The sequence below is a fragment of the Lepisosteus platostomus genome, chromosome 26 (assembly GCF_059453375.1).
Source record: "Lepisosteus platostomus isolate fLepPlt1 chromosome 26, fLepPlt1.hap1, whole genome shotgun sequence".
Classification (NCBI taxonomy): Eukaryota; Metazoa; Chordata; class Actinopteri; order Semionotiformes; family Lepisosteidae; genus Lepisosteus; species Lepisosteus platostomus.
Window position 1 is genome coordinate 11,184,295 of NC_142636.1, and position 21,544 is coordinate 11,205,838.

Consider the following 21,544-nt stretch of genomic DNA (forward strand, 5'->3'; position numbering starts at 1 on the left):
GGGTTAGGCCAAAACAGCACACACCAGGTGTCAACACTGTCAGTCAGACTCCCAGTGCACAGCAGTCTGATCCACTCCAGGTTTTACAGAGCTGTCAGTCAGACTCCCAGTGCACAGCAGTCTGATCCACTCCAGGTTTTACAGTGCTGTCAGTCAGACTCCCAGTGCACAGCAGTCTGATCCACTCCAGGTTTTACAGTGCTGTCAGTCAGACTCCCAGTGCACAGCAGTCTGATCCACTCCAGGTTTTACAGTGCTGTCAGTCAGACTCCCAGTGCACAGCAGTCTGATCCACTCCAGGTTTTACAGTGCTGTCAATCAGATTCCCGGTGCACAGACATCTGAATTCAGAATTTACACACAGAACTTAAACTTTTTTGTAAACCCTGGGGAAATTCAGGTGAGATAGGGTGCGGTGCCGTTACAGATCTGGTGTCCAGTACTGGCTCTTTTAAAACCTGGCTCCCGGCGAGACAGGGGCTTAGGCGGGGGTGCAGACAGACTCACTTGTTCTCCTTGGTCTCGAAAAGGCGCCTCTCGATCAGATTGGCCACCGTCTGCGGGGGGGGGGGGGGGGAGACAGGAAGGGAGACGGAGAGCGTGAGCCGGCGGCGGGTGGGTCACCTGACAGGAAGTGGGCTGAGGACCGGGCCTGGGGCAGACGCACCCCGTACCTTGTAGCAGTGCTGCAGGAGCATCCGGGCGGTGGGCAGGGGGTTCACCGTGTACAGGTAGAAGGTGCGAGAGGGGGCGTGGTCAGGGGTCTTGGGGATCTCCTGCAGACCGACAGCGGCGGGGGGCGGGAGTGATTATCTGCACGGGGTTTGGAGGCAGCTTGCCGAGACACGACGCGTCCAACAGCAATCACACAGCCCCCCCCACATTCACAGAGCTCCGCCCCTACACCTCGCCAGCCCTGAAGGGCAGCCCCTCTGCAGGACACAGCCGCCGCAGCAGGCGAGGGAAGCAGGAGGCCTGTCTGGACAAACCCAGGACACCAGGGTCAACAGCCCTACCCTACCCCGACCCACGGACGGCGCCGGGCAGCAGGACTCACCTGGAGCTGCACCAGGTTCTCCGACAGCATGCGGTACATCATCTCCTTCGCCTCCTTGGCGGGGATCATGGCAAAGTCCTCCACCTGCTTCTGCTCCAGGTGCCTCTTCCGCAGCAGAAGCCGGAAGATCCGCGCCGACCGCGAGCCGAACCTGCGGGGGGGGGAGGGGAGAATCCCGCACACCTGAGCGCGTCTGGTTGGAGGGCCCCCCCCCACACCCCGAGCGGCACGCGGGCGATCGGCCTCACCTCTCCTGCACGGCGGACTCCAGGGTCGCCCGCGCCAGGTTGGTCAGGGCTCGGTGCAAATCTGAGACCGCGGGTCAAGGGCGACGATGACGACGGGGAGAGGGCAAGACGCACAAGCAAGGACACGGGGCCGAGGGCCCAGGGCCACGCAGAAGGATACTGATGACAAACATCCCGCCCCCACTGTCGCCCGACTTCCCCACGAACTCCATCTGTGCAGAGGAGACAGAGAGAGAGGAAGGTCTCCAGCGTCATCGTCACCACTGTCTGCATCAGAGCTGGAGAGTCACTGTACAGACACTCAGTCCAGCTCCTCTGTATCTTCTCATGAACACTCCTTCATCATCATACAGAGCTGTAGAGTCACTGTACAGACACTCAGTCCAGCTCCTCTGTATCTTCACATGAACACTCCTTCATCATCAGCAGAGCTGGAGAGTCACTGTACAGACACTCAGTCCAGCTCCTCTGTATCTTCACATGAACACTCCTTCATCATCATCAGAGCTGGAGAGTCACTGTACAGACACTCAGTCCAGCTCCTCTGTATCTTCACATGAACACTCCTTCATCATCATCAGAGCTGGAGAGTCACTGTACAGACACTCAGTCCAGCTCCTCTGTATCTTCACATGAACACTCCTTCATCATCATCAGAGCTGGAGAGTCACTGTACAGACACTCAGTCCAGCTCCTCTGTATCTTCACATGAACACTCCTTCATCATCATCAGAGCTGGAGAGTCACTGTACAGACACTCAGTCCAGCTCCTCTGTATCTTCACATGAACACTCCTTCATCATCATCAGAGCTGGAGAGTCACTGTACAGACACTCAGTCCAGCTCCTCTGTATCTTCACATGAACACTCCTTCATCATCATCAGAGCTGGAGAGTCACTGTACAGACACTCAGTCCAGCTCCTCTGTATCTTCACATGAACACTCCTTCATCATCATCAGAGCTGGAGAGTCACTGTACAGACACTCAGTCCAGCTCCTCTGTATCTTCACATGAACACTCCTTCATCATCATCAGAGCTGGAGAGTCACTGTACAGACACTCAGTCCAGCTCCTCTGTATCTTCACATGAACACTCCTTCATCATCATCAGAGCTGGAGAGTCACTGTAAAGACACTCAGTCCAGACCTATTTCTCCTGGTGTTCCGGGTCTTACCGGGTCATCCACGAGCAGGGAGAGGTACTGGTCCAGCACGGGCCGGGTGATGCTGTAACTAGGGGGCAGCGCCCGGAAAATCTGCATAAACAAAAAAACGCCAACGGTAAGAGCAGTGAGGACTGAGCCCTGAGCCGCACCCCTCCTGTCCCGCAGGCCGGTCAGCTGCACCCCCGTGTCCCTTCCCTGTCCAGTGGGCCGGTCAGTGGCACCCCCCCGTCCACTCCCCTCCCGCGGGCCGGTCAGGTGCACCCCTCCTCACCTCGTTGCAGCTCAGCGGCTGGGTGCAGGCGGCGCCGGACGGGGTGGTCACCTCGCTCATCCTCAGCATGGTCCTCACGATCTCGCTGCTGGTCTGCGAGCACAGGGTGGACAGACCAGTCTCACAGCAGAGCCCCGGACAGCTCTCATCGCCCCCCCCCCCCACACATCCGGTCCCAGTAAGTATCCAGGGGTGTCACAGGAGCCCCCCACTAGCCGGCAGCCTCACCTGGTCCAGCTTGCTGGCCACCGCGCTGACGATGGCCTGGTCTCGGAAGTGCTGGTGGAACCTCTCGAAATTCACCTGCCAGTAGATCCCATCATCGCCCTGGGCCTGTGCGGACAGAGAGAGGAGGAGGAAGACGAGGGACAGCAACGGAGGACGAGCTGCACTCACGGCGCCCCTCCTCTGGGGTCCAGTACCTCGTGAGCCGCCGTGTCCAGCCTGGCTCTCTTCGCCCTCTGGTCGCCCTCGCTGTCCTCACTGGCCCGCGGGCGCTTCCCCCGGCCTGCAGGGGGACACACAGGGGGCCGGTCAGCCCAGCCTGCCCCCACCCCCACTCAGACAGACAGACAGACAGACAGACAGACAGGGGGGCCGGTCAGCCCAGCCTGCCCCCACCCCCACTCAGACAGACAGACAGACAGACAGACAGACAGACAGACAGACAGACAGGGGGGCCGGTCAGCCCAGCCTGCCCCCACCCCCACACAGACAGACAGACAGACAGACAGACAGACAGGGGGGCCGGTCAGCCCAGCCTGCCCCCACCCCCAGACAGACAGACAGACAGACAGACAGACAGACAGACAGGGGGGCCGGTCAGCCCAGCCTGCCCCCACCCCCACACAGACAGACAGACAGACAGACAGACAGACAGACAGACAGACAGGGGGGCCGGTCAGCCCAGCCTGCCCCCACCCCCACACAGACAGACAGACAGACAGACAGACAGACAGGGGGGCCGGTCAGCCCAGCCTGCCCCCACCCCCACACAGACAGACAGACAGACAGACAGACAGACAGACAGACAGACAGACAGACAGACAGACAGGGGGGCCGGTCAGCCCAGCCCCAGGCGCAGGGCTACCTGTCAGGGTGATGTGGGGCAGGGTGTACCTCTCCTTGTCGCCATCAGCCAGGGTGGGGGCCGGGCAGGCCGCGCTGTCGCCGCTGCGCTCTGCCACTGGGGGGCAGCGCTGCAGGAAGTGCGTCTCCACCAGGCGAGAGAAGACGCTGGTCACCTCGCTGTACTCTATGCTCTTTCCCTCTGTAACCACACAGCCGCACAGAGGGTCAGGGACACCCCCACATTCGCAGCCACCCCAACTTACAGCATCGACCGAACAACTATTGGGAGCTCAGGGTGCTGACAGACAGACAGGCAGACTCTTTGACCCTCGAGGTGCTGGCAGACAGGCAGACAGGCAGACAGGCTCTTTGTCGCTCGAGGTGCTGACAGACAGGCAGACAGGCAGACAGGCTCTTTGTCGCTCGAGGTGCTGACAGACAGACAGGCAGACAGGCTCTTTGACGCTCGGGGTGCTGACAGAGACAGGCAGACAGGCTCTTTGACGCTCGGGGTGCTGACAGACAGACAGGCAGACAGACTCTTTGACGCTCGGGGTGCTGACAGACAGACAGGCAGACAGGCTCTTTGTCGCTCGGGGTGCTGACAGACAGACAGGCAGACAGACTCCTTGACGCTCGGGGTGCTGACAGACAGACAGACAGGCAGACAGACTCTTTGACCCTCGAGGTGCTGACAGACAGACAGGCAGACAGACTCCTTGACGCTCGGGGTGCTGACAGACAGACAGACAGGCAGACAGACTCTTTGACCCTCGAGGTGCTGACAGACAGACAGGCAGACAGACTCTTTGTCGCTCGGGGTGCTGACAGACAGACAGGCAGGCAGACAGACAGACTCTTTGACGCTCGGGGTGCTGACAGACAGACAGGCAGGCAGACTCTTTGACCCTCGAGGTGCTGACAGACAGACAGGCAGGCAGACTCTTTGACGCTCGAGGTGCTGACAGACAGACAGACTCTTTGACCCTCGGGGTGCTGACAGACAGACAGGCCCTCCTCTCACCCTCCATGCTGTCGGTCAGCCGGTCAGCCACTGTCCGCACGGCCTGGCTCATGGTCATGTGGCCGTGCTGCAGCAGCTCCTCCACCAGCAGCTCCGCTGCGTCGCCGTACAGCGTCTTGGCCGTGTAGATGTAGCGAGGGAAGCGCAGCAGGCCCAACACGCGCGGCTCCGGCAGCCTGTACTCCACCCCCCGCCGGCCCGGCCCGAACTCACACAGGCCCTGCTGCAGCAGCACACACAGGCACTTCTTCACCTGGGGGGGGAGGAACACACTAGCCCCATGTCGGACCAAGACAAGACCACAGCCTGGACACAGACACTGGACACGGGCAGACCTGGCTGTCCAGAGAGGACAGGCTCAGTGACCACAGCCTGGACACAGACACTGGACACGGGCAGACCTGGCTGTCCAGGGAGGACAGGCTCAGTGACCACAGCCTGGACAGAGACACTGGACACAGGCAGACCTGGCTGTCCAGAGAGGACAGGCTCAGTGACCACAGCCTGGACAGAGACACTGGACACGGGCAGACCTGGCTGTCCAGAGAGGACAGGCTCAGTGACCACAGCCTGGACAGAGACACTGGACACAGGCAGACCTGGCTGTCCAGAGAGGACAGGCTCACTGACCACAGCCTGGACACAGACACTGGACACGGGCAGACCTGGCTGTCCAGAGAGGACAGGCTCAGTGACCACAGCCTGGACAGAGACACTGGACACGGGCAGACCTGGCTGTCCAGAGAGGACAGGCTCAGTGACCACAGCCTGGACAGAGACACTGGACACGGGCAGACCTGGCTGTCCAGAGAGGACAGGCTCAGTGACCACAGCCTGGACAGAGACACTGGACACAGGCAGACCTGGCTGTCCAGAGAGGACAGGCTCAGTGACCACAGCCTGGACACAGGCAGACCTGGCTGCCCAAAGAGGACAGACTGTGCTCCCACTGCCAGCGGGGAGAAATAGAGACAGAGGTGCACTTCCTACTGCACTGTGACAGATACTCTGGGATTAGAGAAACATTCTTCCAGAAATACAGAAATCTAGTCCCACAGTTCCCACACCTGCCAGAATCACAACGGGTCCCAATCCTACTGGGAGAGGGAGGAGGGAACTCAGTTGAACTGGCAGCCCAGTATGTGATCTGCTCAATATGTTTACAGTATATGTACATATTTTATAATTTCTTTGTAGATTTTATTTTTTGTTTTGTTCCATGTTAATTTTATTTTTATTTGCTTTGGCAAAACTGATTGTACCCATCGGTCACGTTAATAAAGCACCTTGAATTGAATTGAGAGGAGAGAGAGAGAGGATGGGAGAGGGTAAAGGGGTTGAGCGGGAGGAGTGGACCAGAGAAGTCAGGACACACCATGAGACTCAGGGGCAGGTAAAGGGTCAGAGAGCGCGTTACCAGGTGCAGGGGGGTCCCGGTCCCCGTGGCGATGGCCCTCAGGGTCTGCTCACCCCCCTTCAGCAGGAACGTCCCCACTTTCTCCACCACCTCGCCGAAGTGCTCTTGCAGCAGCAGCGCGCACAGCCGCACCTCCTGCGCCGTCATCTGCACAGAAACACGTCCCAGCCGGGACAGACCTGCAACCGCTGGCGCCTACAGATGTAAAGCGCTGATTCCAGAATCCCACTCCTCAAGACTCACTCTGCTGCTTTACAAAGAAGGGGGTTCTTTCCAAAACCACTTAAGCACAATGACTTTTATTTAACCGGCATTTGCCCAGCATATAACTCTTTCTGCCTTGTTTATATCGTTCCCATTTCCCTCGACAAGACACGTGTGCGCCATCTACTTCCGCTATTGCCTTGCCCCGCACAAAGATGGCGAATCTAGTCCCTCCCTTCCCACACACTTCCGGCCTTTACCCTTCGGCTTTTTCCGGTTGTGATCGGTCTTCTCGGGGGATGAAATCTCGGTCTAGTCCCGCAAGAGGCATTCAGGGCCGGTGGCGGACCGCCTCCTTCCGTGAGCTGGAGGACCGACGTCACTGTTTGTGCCATATTCCAGTGGAAGATGGCGGAGGCTGCGGCTGTTCCCCAACATCGTTTCTTCTGTCACTGCTGTAAGGGGGAGGTGAACCCCAAGCTGCCGGTGAGTAGTCCCAGTTCCCACCGACTTTGCTCTGATTGAGACAGGCCGGGCGGAGGCGCGCCTTTTGCGGTGAGCGGTGCGCACTCGAGCCCGGGGCTGTGCTTGACACTCCGAGTTTGTTTACAGGCCTTGTTTGGCTTTAGCTGGTGGGGGGCGGAAGGGGGGAGGGAATGTTTCGGATTTTATTTATTGATCCGCTCCCGCGGGTGTCGGTGTGTATCTCATATTTCGGGGGTTTGTTCGAGGGCAGGGGAAGAGACCCGCCGGGCTGTTGTCAGTCATCTTCGGGGGTCAGCGGCGAGCGGCGTCCGTCGCAGGGGTTGCGGGAGTCCGCAGCTGGGACTGAGCTGTCACGGCTCTCGGCTGGAGGACAGGGGTCATAGACAGCCCAGTCTGGGAGTGGGTTCGGACCTTGTCAGTCTGGGGAAACGCGTTCCGGTGCTGGAATCAGTCTGGGACCTGATGTGGAGACTTCAAGTACCGTCGAGACGACCTGCTGCTGTTTAGATAACAAAAGCCTGTCAGTGCGCGGTAACTATACAGGTAACTACAGCCTTCCTGTCGGTGCGCGGTATCTACAGTCAGGTAACTACAGGCGTCCTGTCGGTGCGCGGTATCTACAGTCAGGTAACTACAGCCGTCCTGTCGGTGCGCGGTATCTACAGTCAGGAAACCACAGCCGTCCTGTCAGTGCGAGGTAACTACAGTCGGGTAACTACAGCCGTCCTGTCAGTGCGAGGTATCTACAGTCAGGTAACTACAGCCATCCTGTCAGTGCGCGGTAACTATACAGGTAACTACAGCCGTCCTGTCAGTGCGAGGTATCTACAGTCAGGAAACCACTGCCGTCCTGTCAGTGCGCGGTATCTACAGTCAGGTAACTACAGCCGTCCTGTCAGTGCGAGGTATCTACAGTCAGGAAACCACTGCCGTCCTGTCAGTGCGCAGTAACTACACTCAGGTAACTACAGTCGTCCTGTGGGTGCGCAGTAACTACACTCAGGTAACTACAGTCGTCCTGTGGGTGCGCAGTAACTACACTCAGGTAACTACAGTCGTCCTGTGGGTGCGCAGTAACTACACTCAGGTAACTACAGTCGTCCTGTGGGTGCGCAGTAACTACACTCAGGTAACTACAGTCGTCCTGTGGGTGCGCAGTAACTACACTCAGGTAACTACAGTCGTCCTGTGGGTGCGCAGTAACTACACTCAGGTAACTACAGTCGTCCTGTGGGTGCGCAGTAACTACACTCAGGTAACTACAGTCGTCCTGTGGGTGCGCAGTAACTACACTCAGGTAACTACAGTCGTCCTGTGGGTGCGCAGTAACTACACTCAGGTAACTACAGTCGTCCTGTGGGTGCGCAGTAACTACACTCAGGTAACTACAGTCGTCCTGTCGGTGCACAATAACTACACTCAGGTAACTACAGCCGTCCTGTCGGTGCATGGTATCTACAGTCAGGTAACTACAGCCGTCCTATGGGCGTGCGGTAACTACAGTCAGTCACAGGTACTGTCAGTGTGCAGTAACTACAGTCAGTCGGGGTACTTGCTCTGTCAGTGCTTGACAATCTCTGTTTTTAAGAGCTGCTGTTGTCTTTATTTCAGGAATATATCTGTCCCAGATGTGAATCTGGTTTCATTGAGGAGGTCACAGAGGATTCCAGGTAGGCTTTGCTTCTTCACAGACCACAGTCTGTATTGTAAGTTTAAAGTAGGCACTCATGTTGTTCCTCACCCTGTTGTATTGATTTTTAATGGTGACCAGTGTGTGTTCTGTCATTGTTGTTGCGTGTGTCACCGTGTGTTGTTGTGTGTGTCACATGATGACTCTGGCATTGATTAGCCCTGTCTGTACTCCCACAGTCTCCTGGAGGGCGGCGCCAGCGGGATCAACGATGATGCAGCCTCACAGTTTGCAGAGGTATTGTGCTCCTTTTCTTGGTGTATGTACATGCATGCAAACATTGTGATCTCACTCCTCACTCTCCTCTGTCCCCAGTGTGTGCGCGTGCGCTCATGAACACTGTGACCTGACTCTCTCCCCTCACTCTCCTCTGTCTCCAGTGTGTGTGTGCGCGCGTGTGTGCGCTCATGAACACTGTGACCTGACTCTCTCCCCTCACTCTCCTCTGTCTCCAGTGTGCGCGCGTGTGTGCGCGCGCGTGTGTGCGCGCGCGTGTGTGCGCGCGCGTGTGTGCGCGCGCTCATGAACTCTGTGACCTGACTCTCTCCCCTGGCTCTCCTCTGTCCCCCAGCTCTGGCACCTGCTGTTCGTCGAGCGGCCCTTCTCGCTGGAGCAGGACAGCCAGGAGGGGCCTGAGCGGCCGGGCAGCACCGATCCCTGGGGCCCCGGGAGGCCCCACCGCCTGCACAGCCAGCGCCGGTACCGGGCCCGGGGCAGCAGCCGGCCCGACCGCTCGCCCGCCGTGGAGGGGTGAGGGGCTGTCCTCGGCACCGTGCTCTCCGTCTCTGTCCGGTCCTCTCTTCCCAGGTCCCAGGTCGGAGCAGGAGGAGAAGAGGCTTAACAGGAGGAAATCGCAGCTTAATTAATAACTGTATTACCACCTTCTGTAACCCTGCAGTCAGTCTAGTAGTGCTGTAGACACCACCGGGTACTGGAGGTGGGATGCTGGTGTTTTGCCCCTGAGTGGGTGGACTCCAGAGGGACAGGGTGGGATCCTAGCATTTCTGCCAAATCCACAGTTCCTCCTCGTTTCTGTAGATATCTGTCTCTGTGTTGCTTTCACTGAAGACATGTCAGTAAGATCAGTATCCTCTCTCTCCTTGTCTCCAGAATTGTGCAGCAGTTCCTGGCTGGTCTGTTCGCTAACTCCGGAGTCCCAGGGTCGCCGCCTCTCTCCTGGTAAATCCTGTTTCTCTCCGAGTGTGTGACACCCTGCAGTCTCTAATCCCCTCCGCCCCGGCGTCCCTGCGGTCACCAGCTCCTCCCCTCCGCCCCGGCGTCCCTGCGGTCACTAGCTCCTCCCCTCCGCCCCGGCGTCCCTGCGGTCACTAGCTCCTCCCCTCCGCCCCGGCGTCCCTGCGGTCACTAGCTCCTCCCCTCCGCCCCGGCGTCCCTGCGGTCACCAGCTCCTCCCCTCCGCCCCCTGCGTCCCTGCGGTCATCACAGAGGGGTGATGGCACAGAGAGGAACGTGTCGGAGTCTCACAGCGATCTCTCCATCTCCCCCAGGACGGGCATGCTGCACTCGAACCCGGGGGACTATGCATGGGGTCAGGGCGGGCTGGACGCTGTCATCACGCAGGTGAGTGACATCACCGGACCCCTTTATGACATCATCTGAGCTGGTGGGTAATATACTGTACAGCTGGATCGCACAGAGCTGGATGTGAGGACTGAACTAGAGTCCCACTGCCCTGTCCCCTACCTTCGCCTCACTGTGTCAGAGAGTTGTCAGGATAAGGCTCTGTCATACTAATACTATACTGTCCTGTCTTAGCTGCTGGGTCAGTTTGAGAACACTGGTCCCCCGCCCGCTGAGAAGGAGAAAATCTCGTCTCTGCCCACAGTGCATGTCTCTCAGGAACAAGTCGGTAAGAAAAGCTGCCCGTTATTAGTATCAGTAACTTCACCACCTCTCCTGCTTCCTCTTAGACTGCAGACATGGTGAGAAGGGCTGTGTAATTCCTGTGTCACCCAGAGTCCAGTCTGGAGTGTCCAGTGTGTGCAGACAGTGTGATTCCTCTCTCTGTCTTACCCCAGAGTCCAATCTGGAGTGTCCAGTGTGTAAAGAGGACTACGCCTTGGGGGAGCCCGTCAGACAGCTGCCCTGTAATCACTTCTTCCACAGCGACTGCATCGTACCCTGGCTGGAACTGGTGAGGACAGACAGACGGACACTTGTCTCACACACACTGACACACATACTGACTGACGGACGCAAACAGGTAAGTACTGGGCTTTACAGAGCAAAGGGACCCGCAGGTTGTCCCAGCGAGAGGGGCAGGGAGAGAGACAGGCAGGGAGAGATTGTCCTGAATGTGAGACAGGCAGGGAGAGAGACAGGCAGGGAGAGATTGTCCTGAATGTGAGACAGGCAGGAAGAGAGACAGGCAGGGAGAGATTGTCCTGAATGTGAGACAGGCAGGGAGAGAGACAGGCAGGGAGAGATTGTCCTGAATGTGAGACAGGCAGGGAGAGAGACAGGCAGGGAGAGATTGTCCTGAATGTGAGACAGGCAGGGAGAGATTGTCCTGAATGTGAGACAGGCAGGAGGAGAGAGACAGGCAGGGGGAGATTGTCCTGAATGTGAGACAGGCAGGGGGAGATTGTCCTGAATGTGAGACAGGCAGGGGGAGATTGTCCTGAATGCGAGACAGGCAGGGAGAGAGTGAGACAGGCAGGGGGAGATTGTCCTGAATGCGAGACAGGCAGGGAGAGAGTGAGACAGGCAGGGGGAGATTGTCCTGAATGCGAGACAGGCAGGGGGAGAGTGAGACAGGCAGGGGGAGATTGTCCTGAATGCGAGACAGGCAGGGAGAGAGTGAGACAGGCAGGGAGAGATTGTCCTGAATGCGAGACAGGCAGGGGAAGGTTGTGAAACTGAGACCGAGAGATCACCCCGTCTGTGTCTTCTCTGTCCCTCTCTCCGCAGCACGACACGTGTCCAGTGTGCAGGAAGAGCCTGAACGGGGAGGACTCCACACGGCCCCCCCACCTCGACCCCCCCAGCCTGAACAGCGACTCGCGGCCGCAGGAGAGATGGTCCTTCTGAGCACAGACCCCCGCCCTCCCTGCTGCTCCTCCTCCTCTCTTCCCCCCCCCCCCGCCCCCCCAACCCCCATCCCAGCCGCCTGCTGGCCCGGCCTGGGCTCGCCCCTCCCCCAGCAGCGCAGCTCTCAGAGACTGACCCCACCCAGGACCTCGGGGCGTCTCCGGCATCCTGGTGTGAGACAGCAGGGCCGCGCTGGGCCGAAGGCACCCGGGTCCAGCAGAGCAAATACGGCGCAGGAGGGCAGCAGCTCGGCTCAGGCGGCCTCTGCCCTGCCCCCTCCCCCCCCCCCCATGTCTTAATGATCAGATTCAGCTCGTTAATGACACTACGGTGCCTCAACTGCACTCGTTTCTCCAGACCGGTCCGCAGACGCTGTGGTCAGGGGAGTGTTCAGCTTTCACCACAGTGCTAATTTTGCACGCGATTTACTCACCTGTGAAACCAGCAGGAACCCAGCGGCGCCTGATCGGAGAGTCTCGTGAACGCAAAGGGCTTCTCGCGTCAGGAGGGGGCCCTCCTGTCCCCTCCTGTCACCAAACGGCAGTTCTTCGGGCTCCTGTTTCCACTGAGCTCTGGGTTCGTTGTTTAGACCCTCCCCTGAAGTCCCTGGTCTTGACGAAGCCCGTCTGTTTTTAGCTCTTTAAAAGCCGAGGTCGTATATAAAGTTCCTACAGGTCGTCGGACATTTCTACTCCTCCGAGAGCCGGAAGAAAAGCTCTGATCGATTAACGAAGCCCGAGTAAGTGACCGAGAGCTGGGCGACCCCTCCCTCCGCCCGGACACAGGACAGGGACGTGACCCCTGCGCCCCAGACCCCACTGGTGTACATATCACAACAGCCCTCTCGCCATTTCTCGGTTTACATTTAATTTTTTTCTCGTCTTTGTAAATAATTTTAGTCAGACTGCTGTCCAAGGGTATATATATATAGACTAATCATGTTAACTCGATCACGTGAGAAAAACAAACTTTTCCAACTTCGGTGTAAAGAAAATGTGAAAAAAAACACGAAACGATGGTTTCAGAAGCTTTTATTTTATCACGAAGTTCCTCCACAATGTGTCATTGTAAAGCTTTAAATAAAGTGCATGTAAATACAGACGCGCGGTTCGGACTCGTCATTCGGTAGGGAAGCGGGCCTCTCACAGGTAACTCAACCCGTTAATTCTTGGGGGGGGGGGCTGTGGGTTCAAACGCTAGGGGCTCCCCACTATGGTACCCCCAGCAGCCTCAATCAGATTGCTCCACCAGTAGTACGCCCCACTGCTTAAAGGGGTACAGCTATGAGCTGCTAAACTAAACATTTTTTGTTTTTCAAAGATGAGGTTTTCAATTCTGCTGGACATGCCTTGACTGTAGATTAACACCAGAACCACTGCTTATCTGGGTACCTGAGAACCAGTAAAACAGCCCTGGGCTACACTTGTGCACAGCAGAGCAGGCCTAGCCAGTCCTGGGCCTGTGGACTGGTCAGTGTGTCTGTAGGTTCACTGGATCGCTACCACAGTGGCCTTCTTGATGACGACTGTCCAGCTCCACAGACACACTGGCTCTGCAGGATCAGGGCTGTCCAGTCAGTGGAAACACAGGCGCTCCTGGATTAGAATTGTCCAGCCCTGCAGGATCAGGGATCTCCAATAGTGTGGAGACACAAGCTCTCCTAGATTAGGGCTGTCCAGTCAGTGGAGACAGGCTCTCCTGTATTAGGATAGTCCAGCCCCCCCAGACATACTGGATCCATGGATTTTGGAAAATGGGTCTGGTTTGGTCTGGGGCACCAAACAACCTTTTCATTCACCTGCAGTCCTGCGGAAGAGCTTGTTTGCTGGTCTGGGCTCTTCTGTCATATGAAGCCCCTGTGCGCTGGGCAGTCCTGCACCGCTCTGGTGAGAGTCACCTCTTCGATGCTTCAGTCACAGAAACTAAGGGGAGAAACAGTAGCCGCCCCTTCCTAGAGGAGCCTGTTCCAGACCCCTACCACTCTTTGTGTTGTTCCTATCCTCCCTCCTACTGTTTCCAGCAGTGAGCCCAGGTCCTGCAGGGTCACCTGACACTGAGCATGATGGAACCCCTCTCGAGCACCTTGTTCTAGACTGAAGTTTCATCTCCTTGAGCATTGCTCCTGGGACAGACTCTTCAGCCAGGGGCCGGTCCGCACTCCGGCTGTCGGACTCCTGCCTCTTGCCTTTCCAGGACCCAAGACTGCCCCCTGCCTGTCCCCCCCCCAGCCCGTGCAGCAGGAACGGAAGCCCACTCTCTTGCGCCAGCTCCTTTATTTCTTGTCTACCAGGAGACAGCGCGGCGGTTGTGTCCAGGACCAGTGGACCGGGCCGGTCTTCGTGCCAGGGAGACAGGAGGTGTCCGTCAGGACTGGAGCTGGCTCCACAGCGGTGAGTCTTTCGAATTTGATGGGCGAGTGGCTGATGAAGACGACGCTGGGACTCTCCTTGAAAACAGTAGGGGTGTCACCCCAGTGTCCTGGCCAGATTGGCCCCGGCCTTTACTAATCATGGCCTCCTGATCATCCCCGTCTCTGAACCGGCTTCACCAGTCTGCCCTCCTCCCCACTGAGAGCTGGTGTGTGGTGGGAGTACTGGTGCATCATCCAGGTGGGGCTGCACACTGGTGGTGGTAGTGGGATCCCCCATTGTCTTTAAAGCGCTCTGAGTGGAGTGTCCAGAAACGCGCTATGCAAGTGCAAGGAATGTTTATTTATTTATTGAGTATGGGTAATCAATGAGGTATTGCTGATTGATCATGAAATCAGTTGTTAGCGATGGGTCAGAGCGTCTCAGAAAGGCGGGTCTCACTCTCTGGGCCACAGCAGGGTCATGATGGAGTGAGCTGGGGACACAGCCGGGATTACCCCAACGCCGACGTCCTGCACCTCGAACTGCAGGTCCTCCTCACTCCTGCCGGAGGACAGAGAGACAGACAGACAGCCGGTGAGCTCTGGGACACGCTGGTCTGTGCCTGGGTAGGAGAGGGGGCAGTCACTCACCTGTTGAGGACAATGAGTGTGGCCACGCCGTCCGGACGTATGAAGGCAGTGACCTCTAGGGCAGAGTCATGGCTGGACGACACCCCCACTCGCTGAGACCCTGCGTCTAGGAACTTACTGAGAGAGAGGGGTTAATACAGACACTCCAGTACATTAACACTGCACTGAGAGAGAGGGGGGTTCATACAGACACACTGACTGGACACTCCAGTACATTAACATTGCACTGAGAGAGAGGGGTTCATACAGACACACTGACTGGACACTCCAGTACATGAACACTGCACTGAGAGAGAGGGGTTCATACAGACACACTGACTGGACACTCCAGTACATTAACACTGCACTGAGAGAGAGGGGTTCATACAGACACACTGACTGGACACTCCAGTACATTAACACTGCACTGAGAGAGAGGGGTTCATACAGACACACTGACTGACTGGACACTCCAGTACATTAACACTGCACTGAGAGAGAGGGGTTCATACAGACACACTGACTGGACACTCCAGTACATTAACACTGCACTGAGAGAGAGGGGTTCATACAGACACACTGACTGGACACTCCAGTACATTAACACTGCACTGAGAGAGGGGTTGATGCAGAGGAGATGAGAAGAGACAGGGGAGACAGTATCCTGTGTGATCTGTCTGCTCAGTACCTGAAATGCGCGATACTGTAGAAGGTGGGCTGCTTGTAGAAGACATCTCTGCTGGCGTCCACAATCACTGAGCTGTCCACGAAGTTCTTGACCCAGTTGGGCCCGCCTCCCTGGTCCAGAGCCAGATTCCAGTCTGTCCAGCCTGTCACATAATGGTTCAGATCCTGGGAATGAAGCCCAACAGTTCTTACACTTTGTGACGTCACTATATGAGGTCATAATGTGCTGGGTATGCAATACCACACCCTGATACAATTACCTGTGTTACTTGCATGATGTCATACTACATCCGACATCATGTGATTTGTCTGATGTCATGCAGATGACAGTATGGAATAACACACATGAGGTGGCGTGACATCACATTCTTACCTGCATGATGTCGTGGCTGTACTGCTCTCCTCTCTCCCAGCTGCCCAGCCACACCCCGCGGTCCCAGGGCATGGAGCCCACACAGGCCTCGCTGCCGAACAAGTAGTACTCTGGGAAGAGCCGGTGAGTGGTGCCCAGGGACAGGTCCGCTGGCACCAGACCGTCCAGGTACCAGTGCACCGCAATGCCGTGGACGTACCGCGCAGCCTGGAGATCACTGAGCACCTGGCACAGAGCGAGGGAGAGAGACGCGTCTGCCGGCTGTGGGCTCACCCCCTTGTCAGAGGGTCAGTGTGCCAGTTCAGCAGGCCATGAGAGTCCCGGTCACTCAGCATCAGCATGCCAGAGTGCCCGTCCATCAGCCTGTGCCAGTCCTAGAGCCTGTCAGTGTCAGTGTGCCAGTCCATCAGTGTTAGTGTGCCAGTCCTAGAGCCCGTCAGTGTCAGTGTGCCAGTCTGTCAGAGTGCCAGTCCTAGAGCCCGTCTGTGTCAGTGTGCCAGTCTGTCAGAGTGCCAGTCCTAGAGCCCGTCTGTGTCAGTGTGCCAGTCTGTCAGAGTGCCAGTCCTAGAGCCCTTCTGTGTCAGTGTGCCAGTCCATCAGTGTTAGTGTGCCAGTCCTAGAGCCCGTCTGTGTCAGTGTGCCAGTCTGTCAGAGTGCCAGTCCTAGAGCCCTTCTGTGTCAGTGTGCCAGTCCATCAGTGTTAGTGTGCCAGTCCTAGAGCCCTTCTGTGTCAGTGTGCCAGTCCATCAGTGTTAGTGTGCCAGTCCTAGAGCCCTTCTGTCAGTGTGCCAGTCCATCAGTGTTAGTGTGCCAGTCCTAGAGCCCTTCTGTCAGTGTGCCAGTCCATCAGTGTTAGTGTGCCAGTCCTAGAGCCCATCTGTGTCAGTGTGCCAGTCCATCAGTGTTAGTGTGCCAGTCCTAGAGCCCTTCTGTGTCAGTGTGCCAGTCCATCAGTGTTAGTGTGCCAGTCCTAGAGCCCGTCTGTGTCAGTGTGCCAGTCCATCAGTGTTAGTGTGCCAGTCCTAGAGCCCGTCTGTGTCAGTGTGCCAGTCCATCAGTGTTAGTGTGCCAGTCCTAGAGCCCGTCTGTGTCAGTGTGCCAGTCCATCAGTGTTAGTGTGCCAGTCCTAGAGCCTGTCTGTGTCAGTGTGCCAGTCCATCAGTGTCAGTGTGCCAGTCCTAGAGCCCTTCTGTCAGTGTGCCAGTCCATCAGTGTTAGTGTGCCAGTCCTAGAGCCCTTCTGTCAGTGTGCCAGTCCATCAGTGTTAGTGTGCCAGTCCTAGAGCCCATCTGTGTCAGTGTGCCAGTCCATCAGTGTTAGTGTGCCAGTCCTAGAGCCCTTCTGTGTCAGTGTGCCAGTCCATCAGTGTTAGTGTGCCAGTCCTAGAGCCCGTCTGTGTCAGTGTGCCAGTCCATCAGTGTTAGTGTGCCAGTCCTAGAGCCCGTCTGTGTCAGTGTGCCAGTCCATCAGTGTTAGTGTGCCAGTCCTAGAGCCCGTCTGTGTCAGTGTGCCAGTCCATCAGTGTTAGTGTGCCAGTCCTAGAGCCCGTCTGTGTCAGTGTGCCAGTCCATCAGTGTTAGTGTGCCAGTCCTAGAGCCCTTCTGTGTCAATGTGCCAGTCCATCAGTGTCAGTGTGCCAGTCCATCAGTGTCAGTGTGCCAGTCCTAGAGCCTGTCTGTGTCAGTGTGCCAGTCCATCAGTGTTAGTGTGCCAGTCCTAGAGCCCGTCTGTGTCAGTGTGCCAGTCCATCAGTGTTAGTGTGCCAGTCCTAGAGCCCGTCTGTGTCAGTGTGCCAGTCCATCAGTGTTAGTGTGCCAGTCCTAGAGCCCGTCTGTGTCAGTGTGCCAGTCCATCAGTGTTAGTGTGCCAGTCCTAGAGCCCTTCTGTGTCAGTGTGCCAGTCTGTCAGAGTGCCAGTCCTAGAGCCCGTCTGTGTCAGTGTGCCAGTCCATCAGTGTTAGTGTGCCAGTCCTAGAGCCCGTCTGTGTCAGTGTGCCAGTCCATCAGTGTTAGTGTGCCAGTCCTAGAGCCCTTCTGTGTCAGTGTGCCAGTCTGTCAGAGTGCCAGTCCTAGAGCCCGTCTGTGTCAGTGTGCCAGTCCATCAGTGTTAGTGTGCCAGTCCTAGAGCCCGTCTGTGTCAGTGTGCCAGTCCATCAGTGTTAGTGTGCCAGTCCTAGAGCCCTTCTGTGTCAGTGTGCCAGTCTGTCAGAGTGCCAGTCCGTCAGTGTCAGTGTGCCAGTCCATCAGTGTTAGTGTGCCAGTCCATCAGTGTCAGAGTGCCAGTCCTAGAGCCCGTGAGTGTCAGTGTGCCAGTCTGTCAGTGCCAGTCCTAGAGCCCGTCAGTGTGCCAGTCTGTCAGAGTGCCAGTCCATCAAGAGTGCCAGTGTGCCAGCCTCACCACTTTGGCCCAGTATGGCAGCAGCAGCCTGTTGTCGTCCAGGATGAGCAGCTGCGTGGCGCGGTGCGCGGAGCGGGCCAGCGCCGGCCCCAGGTCTCGGGCGATGAAGTCCCGCTGCCTCTCCGCCGTGAAGCCCAGGCTCTGGAAGCTGTAGTTGGCGAGGAGGCCGGCTGTGGGCTCGTTCTCTGCTGTCACGGCCCAGAAGGACAGGTTATAGCGTCTGTATTCGTCCAGGAACCTGGCGGGGAGAGGGAGAGGTGATGGGCTGTGCCAGTCAGTCCATCTGGTCCAGACAGCACCGCGCCCGTCTCTCTCTGTGTGTGTGTGTGTGTGTGTGTGTGTGTGTGTGTGTGTGTGTGTGTGTGTGGTCCAGACAGCACCGTGCCAGTCTCTCTCTGTGTGTGTGTCTGGTCCAGACAGCGCCACGCCAGTCTCTCTCTGTGTGTGTGTCTGGTCCAGACAGCGCCACGCCAGTCTCTCTCTGTGTGTGTGTGTGTGTGTGTGTGTGTGTGTGTGTGTGTGTGTGTGTGTGTGTGTGTGTGTGTGTGTGTGTCTGGTCCAGACAGCACCGTGCCAGTCTCTCTCTGTGTGTGTGTCTGGTCCAGACAGCACCACGCCAGTCTCTCTCTCTGTGTGTGTGTGTGTGTGTGTGTGTGTGTGTGTGTGTGTGTGTGTGTGTGTGTGTGATCCAGACAGCACCGCGCCAGTCTCTGTGTGTGTGTGTGTGTGTGTCTGGTCCAGACAGCACCGCGCCTGTCAGTCCATCTGTATGGTGTCTGTACCTGGTGTAGTACTGTGCCCAGGTCTTGTGATATTTGTTGCCTGGCTCGCCCTTCAGGGTGCCCTTGCCGTTCAGATCACCGTTAGTCTTCATCCAGGCGGGGGCACTCCAGGGACTGGCAAAGAGGGAGAGGGGCTGTGGGGACAGGGCCTGTGCCCGCTGGAGCAGGGGGATCTAGGGCAGAGAGAGAGTGATCAGCCTGTACCAGCCCCTGTGCCTTTCCTGCAGCCTGTACCAGCGCCGGCTCCAGCTGTCATTACACCTCCAGGCCACCGGAGGGCACTGTGGTCCTCACCTTCATTTCAGTGTCCTCCTTGGCCAGGCTGAACTTCCGGAGCTCGAAGTCGTCGGGCGTGTCGGCGTAGGTGTATTCACGGGTGGAGAAATCGCAGCTCGCCATTGGCACGCGCACCACAGTGTACTGGATACCTGGCAGACACAGGGTATTAATGCCCGCTATCCCGTGCACCTGACGGACTCTGGACAAACAGAGCTGGCGCTGATCAGCCTGGTCGGAGGAACTGAAGCTCTTTAGTGGGGCACAGCCTGCTCAGAGGTGCCCAGAGAAAGGGGAGAGGAAGTCACTGGCAGACAGACTGTCTCACCCTCCTTGGAGAAGTAGGCCCCCAGCAGCTGGTCCTGCGTGGCGCGAGACAGAGACAGGATGTTGATGGCGGCCGCGTCAGTCATGGCTCCCCCGAAACCCTTGATGCGCTGGTACTTCTGAGCGGGGTTAATGCTGAGCACGAGCGCTGGCAGGGGAGGAGAGACGGGGGGGAGAGAGAAGTCAGTGTAGTGCCTGCTCTCTCTGGGATCACTGTACTCAGGCTGAGGATACAGGGAACCTGGCTGTGTGTATGTGCAAACTTCCATCTCAGCGCAGGCTGTGAGCGGGCCCTGTGTCTCAGCGCAGGCTGTGAGCCGGCCCTGTGTCTCAGCGCAGGCTGTGAGCCGGCCCTGTGTCTCAGCGTGTCTCAGGATGTGTACCAGTACCTGCCCCAGTGCTGCTATTTCTCAATGTCCCAGACCCAGGCTGAAGTCTGGCCCCTGCCCTGCTGCTGAGGAAGGACAGGTATTGCCCCTTGCTGGGCAAAGAGAGAACACCAGGGGAGTCACAGTAGGTGGAGTTACACTCGCACACCACCGAGCTCTGACCAAAACTCCGTGGCAAGCAGTCTGCACTGCCCCCTGCTGGACAAACAAAACACCAACAATTAGAATGCAGAGACGGCAAAACAGAGTGACTTATTAATTAACAGATATGAATAAAAAAGAGATACTGACCTGCAGACTGGCTCACTGTCATTGCAAGGAGAAAGAGAAGAATCATTGTGTCTGTAGAAAGAAAAAGGGGTTATAACTAACTGGACACTCCAGTACATTAACACTGCACTGAGAGAGAGGGGTTCATACAGACACACTGACTGGACACTCCAGTACATTAACACTGCACTGAGAGAGAGGGGTTCATACAGACACACTGACTGACTGGACACTCCAGTACATTAACACTGCACTGAGAGAGAGGGGTTCATACAGACACACTGACTGGACACTCCAGTACATTAACACTGCACTGAGAGAGAGGGGTTCATACAGACACACTGACTGGACACTCCAGTACATTAACACTGCACTGAGAGAGAGGGGTTCATACAGACACACTGACTGACTGGACACTCCAGTACATTAACACTGCCCTGAGAGAGAGGGGTTCATACAGACACACTGACTGACTGGACACTCCAGTACATTAACACTGCACTGAGAGAGAGGGGTTCATACAGACACACTGACTGACTGGACACTCCAGTACATTAACACTGCACTGAGAGAGAGGGGTTCATACAGACACACTGACTGACTGGACGCTACAATGTCCAGCACGGAGTACGGAGGGAAAGTGTGAGCACACACTCCTGCTGTACTTCTATACACAAACGAACAGGAAAGCGAGATTAGTTTTCAGATGACTCTCCGTCTCACTGTTCACGCACAGCAGCGGAGTGCTCAAAATTCAGTTAATGCTGAAAACAGCATATTCCGCTTATGCTGAAAACACGGACAGTGTTTCACACGAAACGGCAAGGTCTGAACTCACTTTCTCCAATGTATTGCAGTCGCCACTGCGCCGTATCGCACGACCTCTGTACCCACGCACTCCTGTTCCTCTTCCTGGTGAATTACGAGCCCGTGGGCTTCTGTAACTCTTTCCGATTCGGACCCAAGCCTCTGCGGACACGCCAGGCCCCACCGCCGTCATATGACACACACGCGGTGACGTCACCCGCCCTGGTCAGGTGATCGTCTCGCTCAGCAGCGCGCTGTAACGACGGCGCCTGTCCAGCAGAGGCCGCCACAGACTCTCAAGGCGAGCAGGTTCTTCCGGCCAAACTGGACTTTTAATTTCCATTGACGAGCAGTTTGCATTATTACCAGTAATAATAAATCGTTTAGCAAGAAAGACAAGCACCTAGAAGTTCCGAAATGAGAAAATAGAGCAGACAGTCACTCATTAGGCATAAGCCTTTCTGAAAGGACTTGAGGCCAGATTTAAAGGCACACGGGAGGTAACTGTCCGAGACCCCTGGGGAAAGAATTCCAGAGCTCTGTGGTGTAGCACGACAAGGCCCCGTCCC

The 21,544-nt window shown here is 56.9% G+C and overlaps 3 protein-coding genes across 6 annotated transcripts in view; 1 reads left to right on the forward strand and 2 right to left on the reverse strand.

Annotated features, from left to right (window-relative positions):
* polr3c (polymerase (RNA) III (DNA directed) polypeptide C) overlaps positions 1–6,855 on the reverse strand; it is a 7,431-nt gene extending 576 nt beyond the window's left edge. For 2 of the 3 annotated variants that reach the window (XM_088620633.1, XM_088620631.1), the window contains exons 1-13: positions 6,721–6,855; positions 6,257–6,403; positions 4,840–5,092; positions 3,835–4,014; positions 3,167–3,252; positions 2,973–3,086; positions 2,745–2,837; positions 2,483–2,563; positions 1,466–1,517; positions 1,306–1,366; positions 1,058–1,208; positions 675–776; positions 508–557 (exon numbers count right to left, since the gene is read on the reverse strand). In XM_088620633.1, the coding sequence (XP_088476759.1) occupies positions 508–557; positions 675–776; positions 1,058–1,208; positions 1,306–1,366; positions 1,466–1,517; positions 2,483–2,563; positions 2,745–2,837; positions 2,973–3,086; positions 3,167–3,252; positions 3,835–4,014; positions 4,840–5,092; positions 6,257–6,403; positions 6,721–6,855 (1,505 nt within the window). The remainder of the gene's footprint in view (positions 1–507; positions 558–674; positions 777–1,057; positions 1,209–1,305; positions 1,367–1,465; positions 1,518–2,482; positions 2,564–2,744; positions 2,838–2,972; positions 3,087–3,166; positions 3,253–3,834; positions 4,015–4,839; positions 5,093–6,256; positions 6,404–6,720) is intronic. The other variant, XM_088620632.1, reaches the window with a different exon arrangement.
* LOC148640120 (E3 ubiquitin-protein ligase RNF115-like) lies at positions 6,814–12,786 on the forward strand. Its single transcript, XM_088620659.1, has 9 exons — positions 6,814–6,946; positions 8,558–8,616; positions 8,816–8,873; positions 9,208–9,386; positions 9,747–9,815; positions 10,145–10,217; positions 10,413–10,506; positions 10,676–10,791; positions 11,568–12,786. The coding sequence occupies exons 1-9, from the start codon at positions 6,869–6,871 to the stop codon at positions 11,685–11,687; spliced, it is 846 nt and encodes a 281-aa protein (XP_088476785.1). The 5' UTR covers positions 6,814–6,868; the 3' UTR covers positions 11,688–12,786.
* On the reverse strand, positions 12,703–21,192 carry gba1 (glucosylceramidase beta 1). Of its 2 annotated transcripts, none has more exons than XM_088620635.1 (11): positions 21,007–21,192; positions 20,190–20,240; positions 19,899–20,093; positions 19,511–19,657; positions 19,201–19,334; positions 18,907–19,079; positions 18,125–18,362; positions 15,728–15,952; positions 15,356–15,519; positions 14,689–14,805; positions 12,703–14,599 (listed from the first exon to the last, which is right to left on the reverse strand). In XM_088620635.1, the coding sequence occupies exons 2-11, from the start codon at positions 20,233–20,235 to the stop codon at positions 14,494–14,496; spliced, it is 1,545 nt and encodes a 514-aa protein (XP_088476761.1). In that variant the 5' UTR covers positions 20,236–20,240; positions 21,007–21,192; the 3' UTR covers positions 12,703–14,493. The 2 variants fall into 2 exon arrangements, with proteins under 2 accessions (XP_088476761.1, XP_088476760.1); XM_088620634.1 differs by having other exon boundaries at positions 19,899–20,096.
* Positions 21,193–21,544: the final 352 nt, after the last annotated feature.